Raw genomic sequence first — 15,253 nt, forward strand, 5'->3', positions numbered from 1 at the left:
TGGGGTTATGAATGTATTGGCTTGTGGTTGAAGCAATTGCAGGGAATATTTATACTTTGGGGGCTCCATGGCATGGAGATGGTGGGAGATCGAGTGCATGGGAATCTCCACGTCAACAAGGAAAGGAAGCATAGTCGACATTGAGCATATTGGGTCATTTCTTGCTTAAGAATATATACGAACACGAATATTACTTGTCCAGTACTGTAAATGGGTTATTTAATTGAGAGTAATGTTAGAGAGAAGTCACTATAGCAATGCACACTTTACAGTCACTGCGTGGCTGCTTCTAGTTGATTGTTCCCAACACTCACTTAGGGAGATGTGTGGTCTAAATGATGCCACATCATGTATGTAAAATGGATGCTCTCAATAGTAGCTTCTATCTATATTTATTCTTTAATTAATTAAGATATCTTGAATCATAAAGTTCTAACATATATCAACGAGAAAATATTAGAGGTCCATTTGGATATTAAGAGTATCTCAGATTATATATATTATATATGGAGGATATAATATATTTATATCCTGTGTAAACTTTCTATAATGGAGGATATATCCTGTGTTTATTCTATAATGGAGGATATAATACCTTAATAATGAGGCCGGGAGTAGCCAATCGAGTAGAGAACATTATCCTAGAAGAATCAGGCACTTGCTGGAAAACCTAGGGATCGATTTCTAATACAATAAGAATTGGCATCTATCTAATTCTTTTGACATAATTAGCAAAATTATTGATCAGATAATTTTATATGGTTTTTGAATAAAAGTAATGCTATATGTAGTCGTTGAGTGTACAAGTGTCATGTAATTTTTTTAAAAAAGAGTGGAGTCTATTATTAAATTTTTTTTTTTATCATGTAGATCTCATATCTATTTATTTTTTTAAAAGTGATTGCATAGTATTTACACGCTCACGACTGCAAATATCATTTATTTTTTAAAGTTAATTACAGCCAACTTGATTAACTATATATTTGTTGAAAGGTTTTCTACCTCTCCTCCCAGTCGTGTGATATACTGATCTATGTATAACAAGATTAGAGTTTGGGGTCCCGAATTATAGAAGCCTCTGATGATAAAGTCAGATTGGATGCTATGAGTGTGGAAAACTGAAAATTCAGCCAGATTTCAGGACGTACATGTCGATCTACTTATGATGATGCGAAACCCGGTTTGTCTTTGCTCCTCTGAGGACGTGATTTCTGGGATCTGACACGATAACGCTTATGGAAGTTGGGTCTGTTTATTTTTATCTTATTTTATTTTATCATTATAATTTTTATAAATTTTTATATAAAATAAAATAAATAATTTAATTTTTTTAAATATTAAAATAAAAATAATATTAAAAAATATATTCTAATAATATTTTATTCAATTTTTTAACTTTAATCTCAACTTATCTCGTATCCTCTCATCTCTTAAAACAAACTAACCCCTTAATTCCAAGAATTAATTAATGTGGTAACCCCTTTGGGCGCACGGTAACACTTCTGACCCTGATTCAACTGTTAAAAGGGTTGATTTAGTGCGCATATTTCGCCCGAATTTTCTTCTGTGTCAGTTGATCATGAGAGGACTGTTCAACAATGATTCCAGACAAAACGTAATCTAAGAGGTTCGGGTCTCATGGCGATACGGTGCGTTTAGACTTGCCCGCCTCTAATTAGCTGCTTCATTGTGGGCAAACCTCGCATGACCGAGTCTTTACTCGTCCGTGGTTCTTTTCTCGCCCAACCAGTGGGCCTACGCAATATATATCTCCTTAATACTTAAAAAGAGTCTATCAATAGATGAACAATAGTTTTATTTAACACTTCTTCCACTTATATCCTCTGTACAACCTCACAATAATTATCTTCCTCACAATAACTTAAGCATAACACAACCTCACCGTAAATTATTACAAAATTACAGTCGTTATTGCCAATCACAAAATCACAAATTTGTACAAAACGAAAGCTAAACACAATTTGTTAAAATTTCTAAAGATTCACAAAAAAAAAAAAAAAATCATAACCATATACACGATTCGACAGCAACCAATAGAGGCTAGGTATGAATAAAAAAAATTCAAACACAAACCAAATCCAAACGCAATTTGTGAGATGTTGAAATTTCTACAAGTTAAGTAAAAAAATTATACCAATGTATACGAAAACAAACCAAATTTAAAAAACTATCGGTAATATGTGTAGATCTAAACAACAAAATAAGATATTTCTCAATTTCCATGCGTGGTGGGTGAACATCATACCCAGTCGGGTTTGTACAAAAAAACCATTACAAAAAATACCAATTCAATTTTTCTCACACCATTACAAAAAATACAACTCGGATTTGTACCAAACAAATCTCTTCAAATTTCTAAGGATTCACAAAGAAAATTTCTAATAAAGAAACCGACATAGAGAGAGGGAGAGATGAAAGTAAATCAGGAAAAAAAAATCATTTTGAGGGCTCCAGAAAAATATATGTTTAGATCTCAAAGAAACAATGCAAATCCAAATAAAATCCCTTCAAATTTGTATAAACTCACTACATATATCATGCTAATTTACACTAACATATTGATGTACACCAAAACAAACCAAATTGAAAAACCATCGGTAATATGTGTAGATCTAAGACATCCTTCGACCCAGACTCAATAGCTGCCATTTTTATCGTCTATGTTGAAATCAGAGTCTGTTTTCTTTGATTTTTTGCAGGCTTTCGGTTGTTCTTCATCGAGAACTAAGTGACGCAGTGGAAGGGTTAGGGATAATTTTGGTCTTCAAGCTTTTATTAAGGAGACGGAGAAAGGGAGGGAGGGAGAAAATGGTAAAATGGTGAGAGTCGGCATCGAAGGAGAAAAAGGAAAAAGTAAGATAAAGAGAAATAAAGTTAGGGTTATGTGAAATTTGGATGAAATCATAAAAGGTAATGATATTTACTATTCTTTTAATAATCTTTAAAGGTTGTACTAACTATTTACTATTCATTTATTTATTTTTATTTCTTTCTCTGCATATCAGGGCTTCAAGTATTATGTGCAAGGGGGCATACGTGCCTTAGCTCCTCACTAGTATATATATCATAAATATATATTATTTTGTAGGATTGTTTTGTGTAAGGATGTAGCAGTACTCTATTTATATATATTGCGTGGAATATTGTTTTTTTTTTTAATAAAATAAATTACATTCATTAATAATAGATATTACAAGCCAACTACAACATTAATGGCTTTTCAGTATACAATTGTAACTGATATAGTCTAATCCATACTGCAAACCTCTTTCAAGCCACCTGAGAGATAGCATAACTATGTCCAAGACATAGTTAACAAATCTCATATTCTATTTGAGACGGAGTAGATGACACTCTATAAACAAAAGTCCAAGAGATACTCTATGGATAGAAGTCTAAGAGAATATGTTTTTTTTTTCTAAAACAAAAGACGTAACAGAAATTAAAAATACATGAGAAAAAAATGAATTACATCTTGGAAAGATATAGATTCGACTTTTCAACTTTAGAGGAAAAAATTACAAACAAAGTGATTGTGATGTCGCGTGAGAGCCACACGCCACCCTAGGAGTATGGTGGTTAGTCAGATCTGAAGTAACCAGTGGCCCTGGATCCAAAAAAGTTGCGCGTGGTGGCAGAAAAACACCTTTAGTGGTGGTGCATGGATTTCACACGCCCACTTTGGATCGAGCGTGTGGGTAACGTGCGGTTTCGTTCTGCAAAATTTTTTGTCCATCTAAACGATCGGCACCTTGGGACACATGTGGTAGGGCCCATGGTGGTCGTCGGATGCTAGAAAGCAGCAGATCAGCCTTCCACCATATTTAGCCCTAAAAAAAACTAAAAAAGAAAATGAAAGAAGAAAACTAGAGAGGAGAGGGAGTAGGGATGAAGGACAGACTCCCTCCTTTGCGCAGGTTTGGTTTGGTAATAGTTTCTAGAGAGAATGATGAATCTCTCTCTAAACTAGGGTCGTTTGAGGTGGAATATTATTAACTGGGAATAATGGGCTTTTTACCTAAATATGCATTTACTTTATTATATAACTCGTATAATTCTGAGATGCAGTAATATGGATGATCAAGAATATTATGTATGTATATAATAAGCATCCATTTGGGGTAGAATAGAAGAACAAATTCCTTATATATATATATTTATAGTCTGGCAATTATACCGATTAGTGGTTTATGCGGTACGAATACTTAGCGTATATAGTTGACAATCTTATCCATTAATTTGCAGGTATATTTGAAAAGACAAAATTAATGAACCATATCACACATATATGGAACTGATTCTCCATTAATATTAATGTATTTTATAATAATAATAATAATAATATATGATCATTATATGTTAACTTGCAACAAATACCACCCTCACTTATTTTTAAATTATATGTTTCATAAGATCTTTGATCAAGTTCTTATGCGAATTTGAGGATTTTAAGCAGTAGAAAAATAGACAAACAAAATAAATTTTATAATATTTATTGTGTATTTAATGTTACTTACAAAATTCACACAAGAAGCAATATATATATATATATATATATATCTTTATCTTACCCTCAAATTTAGAGATTAGACCTGCGTACTTATTCATGACCAAAAGCCAACATCTTGTCCACCCAAACTAATAAGATCATGATTCAAATGTGATATAAAGTGTGATGAAAGTAGGCTAATAGTGTAGTATACAACATTACCATCTCAATAAAGATAGTTATTTCATATATATGGAGATGCATCAATGCTTTTGTATGAATGACAAAACCATTTCTTAAAAAAAAAAAAAAAGTTACAAAACCCAAATTATTCTTTTTAATTTTTTTTTTCATTTTGTTTCATGCATCCGGTCAATGGTCAACAGTGCTTAATGTTTTTTTTTTTTAAGGACCAGTGCTTAATGTTGGAGGAACAAAGAATAGAGTAATACTACATGCAATCGTGGAATATACAAGCGTTATGCAGTCACTTTGAAAAAGAATAGAGTCTATTATTAAAAAATTAAATTTTTTTTTTCATGTGAGTCCCATATATATTCATTTTATGATTACGCGATACTTGCATACTCACGACTTCTGTTATTATTATTATTATTATTATTATTATTATTTTTTCCTTTCACACGAAGAAGCATTTGGAATATCCCATATAAGTGACGATAAAGTAAGTCAATTCTGCTACGTACAACCGGCGTGCGCAATCTTTGCGTAACCGGCTGACACAATTGGGTCCCACCGTCTTATTTTGCATTTTCTTCTTCCGTCTTTCAGTGTTTCTCTTTCCTTTATTTTTCCATCTTCTCTTCCCTTTATCATCTCCTGTTTGGGTCCCACTGTCCTATTTTGGGTGACACAGATATCACCCAAAGAAGATGGAAACACTTACCATCTTCTTGAGTTACCAGCTCTCATCCTTGGCGGTAGAACTTACCCAAGGAAAATTAAGAGACAACGGCACCGTGAAGAGGCTGCGACGGAAATTTGGGTGACTGTGGTGTATACGCTGGCGGATGGGCGGCTGAGCATAGAGAGAGAAAGAGTGATGAGAGAGAGGGAGATAATGTGAGAGAAAGAGAGAGACGGAGGGATAGTGAGATTAAAGCGAGGGAGAGACAACGGCTTACGGCAGTCAGGACAATGGTTGGCGGCTTCCGTCGCTGCTGGCGTTTGGCCTTGATCTGAGGAGCACGAACGGGGGCCCGTGCGGTTGAGGTGTGGAGGAAACGGGGCTGTTGGCGTGGACGACTGCTCTGTTTTTGGGTGGGAAAAACAGAGTTGTGTGAGGTGTTGCTGCATGTAAGAATGGGGTGGTTCGCGGTGGTGATCTGGGGTTCTGGTGGTGGTGCGTTGGAGTAGCAGTGCTGCGGGACCAAACGTAGGGCTGAGGTCGTGGCTGCTGCTTCGCTTGAACTGCCAGAAAGATTTTGATGGAGGCTTTTCTTCCGCATCAAAATTGTTGGACAATAACTCTCTGAGCTGCTTCTTTTCTGTGTTCCCGGAATAGGAAGGCCGAGGACGAGAAGAGATGGACTCCGATTGGATTGACGTTTCATCTGGGGAAGTGACCTTTCGTTTGATTTCTTTTGCACGGATCTTACCGTTGGAGAAAAGCTCGTCAGCTGGAGCCATTTCTTGTGCAAATCTATTACCAATGCAGAAGACGAAGTCGGAGCTGGAATCCAAGAGGGTCAAGTCCGACCGCCGGCAGTGATCCTCGTTTGACAGAACATTTGGCCTGTTCAGGTCATATGAAAACGAGATTCTTGGGCTGATTCCCCGCGCTCGAAATCTCCGAGCAGACATCGATTGCCATGGCTATACTACGAGTGCCCCCCAAACACAACAACCAAAGCTATTGCAGAACAACGGCTAGAAGTTTCAAAGTGAAGCTGCAGAGAATGTCGTTAGATTTGGAGTCAAAAGGAAGCAAATGAGAAGAAAAAGTCAGGAATCGCAGCCTTAGCTTTTCTTTTTTGTCTGAGCTATGAGCATCTTTTCAAACACTGAGAAATCATGGGTGCCATATATTATGGATGTTTAAGCAGAGTGGCAATTGAGTTTGATTCCATTGTTCAAAGTTTTCATCAGAAAAAAGAAAGAAAGAAAGAGTAAAGAGAATGAAAGTAGTTGGATTGAAGCACCGAAAGGCTACAAAAGGATCGCAAAGATTGAAAGCAGTTGGATTGTTCTCATAAGTAATACTGTAATAAAATGCTTTCAGTTGAGTATAAAAGAAAAGAGAGCTGTTGTTTGAGAAGATGGAAAAATGAAAAAGGAGAGAAAGGCTGAAAGACGGAGAAAGAAAAGAAAAAATAAGATAGTGGGACCCAATTATGCAAACCCGAGGATTTGAGATGTGCATAGACAGGAAGGGCAAAAATGGCCCAACTGGCCCAGCCCCGTTTTTCCACTCTCAATTCTCAACACACAGACAGACATGTCACGTCGTTGAATTGCTCAGCTATCTATTACCCACGATCCGATCAATCCAAAACACTAATCTCAAACGTTGTTTCGATCTCAGCAGCGTTTGAAGTCCTCCCGGTGGGAGCCATGTTCACTCTCTCTCTGCCCCGGCGGCTTCCAGCTCAATGACGTTTCCCAATAACCCTCCACCTCAAGAACAATCCCCACGTTTCCCTCTGCTGCTTCTTCTGGACCGCTCAAGTCCCTCTGCAACCACAATCTTCTCACCTACCTCACCATCATCAGCATCCTCGCCCGGGCCCGCCTCAAGGCCCAAGCCCAGGCTTTCATTCGGGCCGCCATTCGTCTGTCCGAAGAAGATAACCTCGTATAGGGACTTTTTGGGTTGGTGTGCGATGGAGTTGAGGGCAATGCGAAAAGGGCTTTTACAGTTGGCCCAATGTGCATACTTTTAATGCATTAATGGTGAGTTTTTATCGGCTTGGTTTGGCTGAGAAGGTGGAAATGATTTGGAATGAAATGGTGGGATTTGGTTGTGTTCCAAATGGTCATTGCTATTAGCCTTTTGATAGCAGCCTATTGCGAGGAAAAGAGGATGATTGAGGCTGAGGAGTTGTGGGAGGAGATGACACTTCACGTAGTGGAGGCTGGTGTTGTGGTTTATAATACTACGAGTGGTAAGGTTTTGTTAGATTTGAGAGATTGAGAAAGCTAAAGAATTTTTCGGAGAAATGGGATTGAATGGCGTGGGTATTGGTTGTGTGACTTATGAGCACCTTGACCATGGGTATTGTAGCGTTGGGTAGCTTTGCTTGTGTATTAAGGATATTTGTAGAAAGGGTTTTAGGCCAGAGGCTTCAACGTACGGTTGAGCTGGTGCTGCAGGACTGACTTTATGGGTAGGGTTTATGAAGCTTTGGAGATTTTTGGGGGATGGAGCAAAGAATTTTGATTTAATGCCAAAGGACAGTGGCAAAAGGCAAGAGTTACGAGGTTTTGATGAAGGGGTGTGAGAAGGGAAGGATGGAGGACTTGATTTGGTCATTTCACGTGATCAGCAATTTTCTTGGTAAGCACTCTCTACAATCTTTATGTACCAGAAATGCTTGACAACATATTACAATTTGTAATTGTACAACTGAAAACTTCCATCCATTAAAACTCGGACTCTATTTATGTACAAGATTCATGACAAAATCACAAGGAGGGGAGTAACCAGAGATTGAACAGAGCTGAAGCCAGAGACAGAAGCCATGACAAGAAAGCCATGGCAGCTGATATCTGATATCTGCTGCAAAACTTCGGTGGGCAATATGCCCCATTATTACACTGGAGGAGAAAGTCCACAACACTAACTGTTGAGCAAGCTGCAGCCAGTGTGAGAATGGATAATACCTGTTATGAGATATAACGAGTTAGTATCAAATTGTACCCTAGTTTCTATCTTATGTGATCGCAAATTACTCAAATGCTGCATACCCAATCTCCTACGATAATGATCAGCAGTATACCCGGCTGCCGGATAGAGCATTTAACCAGAACAGAGTATCCATCCACCAGGGCTAAAGTGAAACTCCAGGGTATAGCCAAACCCATGATTGTTACCAAGTAGCTGTAACATTTTATCAAATGAAGATTCAAATAAGTAAACTACAGAAGAAACAGCAGGAAGTATACTGTTCCAAAATGTATTCCCATGTTCTTGCTCATCATCATTCAGAGCTGGAAAAAAATATGCTGCTATCTGCTATCCCGTTACTTTCTTGTCTGCTAGAGCGGAAGAGGATTGTCAAGTGCCTGTAATTTATAAATTACTTTTCCAAGTTTTAGGACCTGTTACTTGCTTGAACAATCACTGGATTCATTCCAGATAGATTCGCCTGTTTATCTTCTAGAGCTAATGGAAGAAGATAATGGGACTGGAAACATGAAACTCGAAACAGACAAATTGACAATGAGAAATGAGTTATTGGTCGATGTAATGAGAACAAGAGGAGATGGAAGTCGAAGGGAATATAGAAGATTCTGAGACAATCATCTGCAACCAGTGAATATGATTCACCAGAAGAATCCTCAACCGTGTTGGTTTGCTGATGTAAAATGTCTAAGCCGACAGTTGGTGGCTTGCTGCTCACAAAAGGATCCAAATAGAAGCGAATGTAATCATAATCCTAGCAATTCAAATTAGCACTAAACTAAGAGGTTGTCAAATTTTTCTTAGAAGTGATAGGATGCAGAAGATCTTTATGTATAGGCTAAGCATTCGAATGGGCCCTGCTTTCGTATGTGGTCAAACCAAATTAACCAGTGATTCAAATTTCCAAATTTCTTGTGGAAACAATGTGGGAAGGTCGTCCGTCATTGGATTGACCAAAGCTCTAAGTTAAGCAAGAATGCTAAGACTGGCAATGGACTTGTAGCCTGGATAACAGCAGAAAATTGAAAAAATCATTAGAAAGCTGCTCAAACTGATGGTTGAGCACCCTCACTCGTAGAACTTTGGCATTAAAATTTGGCAACGCCAAAAATCTAAGGAATATAGTTTATCATTTATGAATTGAAAATCTCTCATCCCGGGAGAGGATTCTGAAAATTAGGAAGACAAACTAAAAGGCACCATTCACCTACTGTCGAAAGAGTAAGATCAATTGAACAGAAAATCTAAAAGCACTCTTTTGATTCTTCCGACAAGTAGCAACTATTTCCAGAAAGCAGGGTTCATCGATGGATGGCTCGATATTATCAAGAGAGTTTCCAAGGTTATATAATTGGGGAAACGAAAAGTGGGGGAAAGAAACAAAGTAGATAAGAATGTGTTTAGACTACTTACAGTAAGAACCAGAGTATGAACTGAAGATATATTTCACATGGGTAGTGCAGATTGAGACGGAAAAATAGAACAATAAAAAATATAGAAAGAGGTACTTATTAAAGAAACCAAAAGATAAATGAAAGAAAAAATACCAGAAAGCGGTGTAGCTGTAGAATTCGACACCCAAAGACATGAAAAGTAGAGAGGCAGAGGAAAAGATAGCCTGGCCCAATCTCAAAGAAAAGCTGGCGCTGGTCCCCAGAGAGCCAGGTACCTCATCCATGGGTATGGCCTTGTTGCATGGGATGTGCCTCTTCTATATCTGGTTTTGCCTCTTCCCTTAAATAGGCTCATCACTTTGTCTTCCAATTCCCACCCATAAACACCCCAAGCTTGTCATTCTTGTTTTGAAGTGGGACTTTGATGACAACAAAAACAAGAGGTATAAGATCAATGATGAACATGATCTCACAATTCCCAATAAGTGCGCAACATTCTTGGCCTTTACTTTTCTCTTTTATGAGACTATCAGAATTTTGCAAATGAAGGAATTAAATGATGTGGAAGAAGTGATGGTGTGAGGAAACGTCAACTTTACTTCACGGCAACAAAGACTTCTCTCTCTCTCTCTCTCTCTCTCTCTCTCTGACATACAGACACAGTTGACAGCAGTTTTCCGGCAAGTTTTCAGGTGGGAGTTTCGACTCGTGTAAAGCTTTTTGGAGTTTAATTATATGCGGGATTTGATACTTCTAGCTTTCCACTGTAATTGGGTGGCAAGTCTGGTTGGAGAGATTGTCTTGTTGTCTCTTGGGATTCAGGAATGAGTTGGCTTATGCTTTTTCATTTTTGTGATCTTGGTACTGGTTAATTATCATGTTCTAGTTCCCTCCTTCAAGTTAAGAGGTTGCTTTTCAATAGCCATAGGTTAGTACCACTTTTTTCTTGTTCTTGCCTAATTTTTCTTGTATTTCTCCATAATTACTTTATACATGATAATTAAACAGTGTCCATATAATAATTCCATTTAATAAAACCTCTGAATTACTTGCCTAATCCTATTTCTTCTATTAATTCTGTTTAAGGATCTGTAAGAAAATGAGGGGTATCATGAGTATTTAGGCCAACTGAATGATTTTATGAATAGAACAATACTACACAACCTATTTAACTTTCACACAAAACGATTGAATGTCAAACACTTTTTAAATGTTTTTTTTTAAGTAGGAAAACATAAGCCAATGCTTTTAAAGTTTAAAGGTATGGCTGCGGATTTGCCATGTGTCAATACATGAAAGGCTCCCATGTTAATGAGGAAGTGAAATGTCATAGGCTTGTCCCCTCCTTAAGAAAAATGAATTATTTCATTAGTATCCACTGGACCACTCTACATAGAAGGCTTTATTCATCTACAATTAGTCTCGATGATTTAGTTTTCAAAAGGTAATAAAGAAAGTAATAATAATAATAATAATAATAATTACATTAGTTTGAAGAAGAAGAATATGAGTAGTGGATTCCACTGTTAAAAAAAAAAAAAAGATTTTTATACAACTTTTTAATGGTTGGATCTACTAATTTTTCTGACAATATTGTACGGAACTTACACGTGCTAAGTCTACACAAATTATTTTTCAAATATGATTGATTAAACACGTGTTGGCCATCCAAATTTAATACACTGCTTACCACCAAATAACAAGTAGACCCAATGAAATATCATCCATAAGATAATATGGACCGACTGTTGAGCCTGTAGATAATAGATAAAGCTTAAACAAAAGCATGATCTAATGAGAGGAAACGCTGGCCATACAATATTCCACGAATTAAAAACAAGGCAAGTTTTCCATGATCCCAAGCCAATTTCTGTCTTCCCAACAGACTGCAAACCAGAAAAAGATGTGGAAAGATATCAAATGATCAGCTGCTAGCAGTGTGTAGTAGTCAATTAGGTACACATATGTACTGATTTTCCTTAAAATGGGTGAAACCATGAATTGATGCTCTGGAAGTGTGAAAAGAAAGAAGAGGCTACTTGATTTTTCGGCCCAAAAACCTTTGTTATAATTATAAAGCTCTCTAGAGTTGGGCCCTGCCTTAATCGGCCCAGCCTCCCCGCAAACTACAGGCAGCTCTCCATGTACTGCATGGCATTCCTCTGCCTATTTTCTTATGATTGATGGATACTTCCATTAATAAATAAATGGACGTATTTATTAATAAATATCGAATTTATGAACATTCGATATTATTTTCTACTGAATTGTTTTTTACTTTTTATAATTTTTTTACTTAGAGGCTAAGAAAATATTTTTTAATGAATTTCTGATTTTTTTTAAATATTTAAAGAGTTTAAAAAAATATTTGAAAAAAATAAAGTTTGCACGTTCGTGACCAATTTCTACGGCTTGCGTCGGGGTGTAGCATAGCATCACGCCATGGTCCATGATGATTGATGGATACTTCCATTAGCCATCTGCCCATAAATTGATATTATCCAACCAAGATCACTCTGGCTACTGCAGCTTCTTCTTCTTCTTCTTCTTCTTTTCTAGTTAACGTACTGATTTGTTATTTATTTATTTATTTATTTTGAATAACTGATTTGTTATTTATTAACAGATCTGGGAAGGAATCTTTTTATTTATTATTATTGAATAATAGTTTTTGAAAGGCAGGATTTTGAGCAGAACAACATTTAAGGGTCATCTCGGATCACGTCACGCCCCATCTTGACTAATCTATCCGACTTTTGACTTTGGACATCGCGCGCTGCATTAGCCACAAGATTTTTCCTTCCCATTTTATTGCCCGACAGAGGGTTAATAAATGGTGCCGGGGAACCCAAAAAAGAAATAATATAATAAAAATACCTTACTATCGTGTGTCACCTCCGCATAATATAAATGCTCCTAAAATCCATGAGGGACGCAGCCAAACCACGTTCCGTCGTTACCAGTTTGCCACTCTACAGACTAGCATGAACGAATTCACCGCCATAACGCCCACAGTAGGCGAGTTCCGTCGTTACCATTAAGTAAAAAGACGTGGCTAAATTTTAAAAAAAGTGTGTGTACTTGTACCTGACAAGTAAATTCACTAACGTTGACGTGTTGCCTCCCGCGAACCAATCGACGAAATCCAGTCAACCCCGTAACATTAACATTAAACTCTTCTAAAAAGTATCAACTCACTTCCCCCCATCAGTCCACTCATTCATCCACACCACCGTTTCCACGATCGTGCTGATCATGATGATGATGGTTCCGGCCGAGTCACCTGTTCATGTTTATCATCCGTGGGCCCCGTCTCCTGCCCCCTCCACCGCCACTACTGCTACTGCTTTCCTCAACCAATCAATGTCCCCCCCACCCAGACTGCCGCTCCAGTTCAGTCCGCCGTTGATCGCGATGGTGGTGGTGGTAGCCGCTGCTTTCATCGTCGTTACCTACTCCCGTCTCATCTCGCGCCACGTCGTTCCGTCAATCATCCGTATCATCCGCCGATGTAGGCAGTGGCGGCGCCGACGTGGGGCCCGGTCTTTCCTTCCGTCCTCCTCGGGCGACCTGGACTCGTTGCCCTACGACTCGCCCTTCTTCGAGGCAAGCGACGGTTTCCGCGTTTATTCCCCGTATGGTCTGGATGAGTCCGTCATCAAGACCATCCCGCTCTCAATCTATACTTCCAAATCCAACAGAGAGCGCCGTGACTGCGTAGTGTGCCTCCTTGAGTTCGAAGACGGCGACTACGTCCGTACGCTCCCCTTCTGTTCCCACGCGTTCCACGTGGATTGCATTGATATCTGGCTCAGGTCTCATGCCAACTGTCCCCTCTGCCGCGCCGGAATATTCTGTTCGGAGTCTCCGTTTATTCCACTGATGGCAGCCAGAATCAGACCGAGCCTCGACGACACGATCTTGCGTAGCATGACGCTGGAGCCTCTCACCGAAGCTTTGCCAGAGTCTCGCAGCTCAGTATCGGAGATAACGCCTTGCATCGAAGAGCAGTCACCGACGAGGAACAACAACTACAATTACAACCACAACTCGGAGGATAGATTCAACGGCCGAGATTTCTTGTTGAAACGGTCGTACTCGTTCGGATTTGAAAGGAGTATGACATCTGATAGGATGGTCATGGAACCGGCAACAGCGTCACCCTGGCGGTACCGGAGAGGAAGCTTCTGGAACAAACGGATGTCGCCTTTCGGGTCGTTAACGAAACCTCGGGTTTTCTCTTTCAGGTACTACAGAGGAATGAAGTCGCCGTTCTTTAGACGGAGGGGATTGTTTCCGTTATCGGAGTCAAGGGTGAGGTTTACGGGCTCAGGAGGAGTTGGCGGAGGAGGAGGAGGAGGGTGGTCATCGAGGAGGAGCAAGTCGATGACGAGCCCGATGTTTATGAGGTCGTCGGGGATGGGGGCAGGGGCTGCGTTCTCGTCGAGCCGGCTGAGGTGTGGGGATCCCGAGGCGCTGCTGTCACCGGAAAGGTTCAACGGGAGGAGGTAGCAAGAGCGGGGAAAAGGACACGTGGAGGGGATGAACGGTAAGAGATGGAGAAATGCAAAGCGATGGGGACAGAGAGGTATTAATTGAGGGGGAGAGGAGGGAGAAGAGGGCGTTTAATGAGCGGTCTGGCAATTTGTAGAAGCTCATTAATTTGCTGGGCTGAACATTTATTACAAAATTGACGAGACCTAAATAGTAAAGGGCTCTCTCTCTCTCTCTCTCTCTCTCTCGTGGGAACGACTTTTTGGGAGAGGCAGGGGCTGTGGAAGCCTTCCATTTAATTTTCAGGAAGAGTGAGGGTTTTTTCTTCCTTTCTTTCGGATGTACCGACACACCCCCGTGTGGAAGGATGGTGGCGAGGCTGCTTAATTATTTGGTGATGTGGGCGCACAGCCTTCCACCGGTCCATCCTACATCCTCTTTTCTGCCTACAAGTCAAGAATCAGAGTAATATTCCATGTTCATGTGTAGGAGACTTTAATCTCTTCATAACAATTATTTGCTCTAAAATGAGATTTTAGTAGACTTTAATTGTTATGGTGATTATTGTTCTTTTTAGAGTATGTGCATAGATTTGTATTTCATTTTTTTAGTACTACTACTATCTATAATCTTACACCTTTTGGGACTGAAAAATTATTGCCCTTACTATAATGGGACTCCGATTGCTACAGAGGTCAGAGAGAGAGAGAGATTGCAGAAGGCAACAGTGGATGTTGGGCTCCTAATGGAGAGGCTCCTTAACCCTCATCCATCCTGTCATAGGCCGCCCCAAGCCCATATTTATGCATTAATAGGAGCCTCGTGTTTCCTAATTAAGCTGTTCAAATGGGCCCAAATGAAAACCTAACCCTATCCTATCCTATCCTACTGCTTGTTTGGCTAAAAGTCTCTAGCCCCACCCATAATCAGCACACAGTTGGGCCAACCCATGTGCCATGAAATATATGGCTCTTGTCTGTAACCCTTCTT

The 15,253-nt window shown here is 39.2% G+C and overlaps 3 protein-coding genes and 1 pseudogene across 3 annotated transcripts; 2 read left to right on the plus strand and 2 right to left on the minus strand.

The window, feature by feature from the left end:
- Positions 1-3,268: 3,268 nt before the first annotated feature.
- Positions 3,269-6,334, minus strand: LOC108980610. The gene is made up of 2 exons (XM_018951583.2): positions 5,656-6,334; positions 3,269-3,300 (listed from the first exon to the last, which is right to left on the minus strand). The coding sequence occupies exons 1-2, from the start codon at positions 6,332-6,334 to the stop codon at positions 3,269-3,271; spliced, it is 711 nt and encodes a 236-aa protein (XP_018807128.2).
- Positions 6,335-6,910: 576 nt separating this feature from the next.
- Positions 6,911-8,214, plus strand: LOC108980609 (annotated as a pseudogene).
- LOC108980606 (CASP-like protein 5C1) lies at positions 8,082-10,804 on the minus strand. The gene is made up of 3 exons (XM_018951579.2): positions 9,923-10,804; positions 8,438-8,570; positions 8,082-8,353 (listed from the first exon to the last, which is right to left on the minus strand). The coding sequence occupies exons 1-3, from the start codon at positions 10,051-10,053 to the stop codon at positions 8,156-8,158; spliced, it is 462 nt and encodes a 153-aa protein (XP_018807124.1). The 5' UTR covers positions 10,054-10,804; the 3' UTR covers positions 8,082-8,155.
- A 1,662-nt stretch (positions 10,805-12,466) lies between these two features.
- On the plus strand, positions 12,467-14,745 carry LOC108980616 (RING-H2 finger protein ATL65-like). Its single transcript, XM_018951596.2, has one exon. The coding sequence runs from the start codon at positions 13,025-13,027 to the stop codon at positions 14,279-14,281; it is 1,257 nt and encodes a 418-aa protein (XP_018807141.2). The 5' UTR covers positions 12,467-13,024; the 3' UTR covers positions 14,282-14,745.
- Positions 14,746-15,253: the final 508 nt, after the last annotated feature.

The sequence above is a fragment of the Juglans regia genome, chromosome 16 (assembly GCF_001411555.2).
Source record: "Juglans regia cultivar Chandler chromosome 16, Walnut 2.0, whole genome shotgun sequence".
Taxonomy (NCBI): Eukaryota; Viridiplantae; Streptophyta; class Magnoliopsida; order Fagales; family Juglandaceae; genus Juglans; species Juglans regia.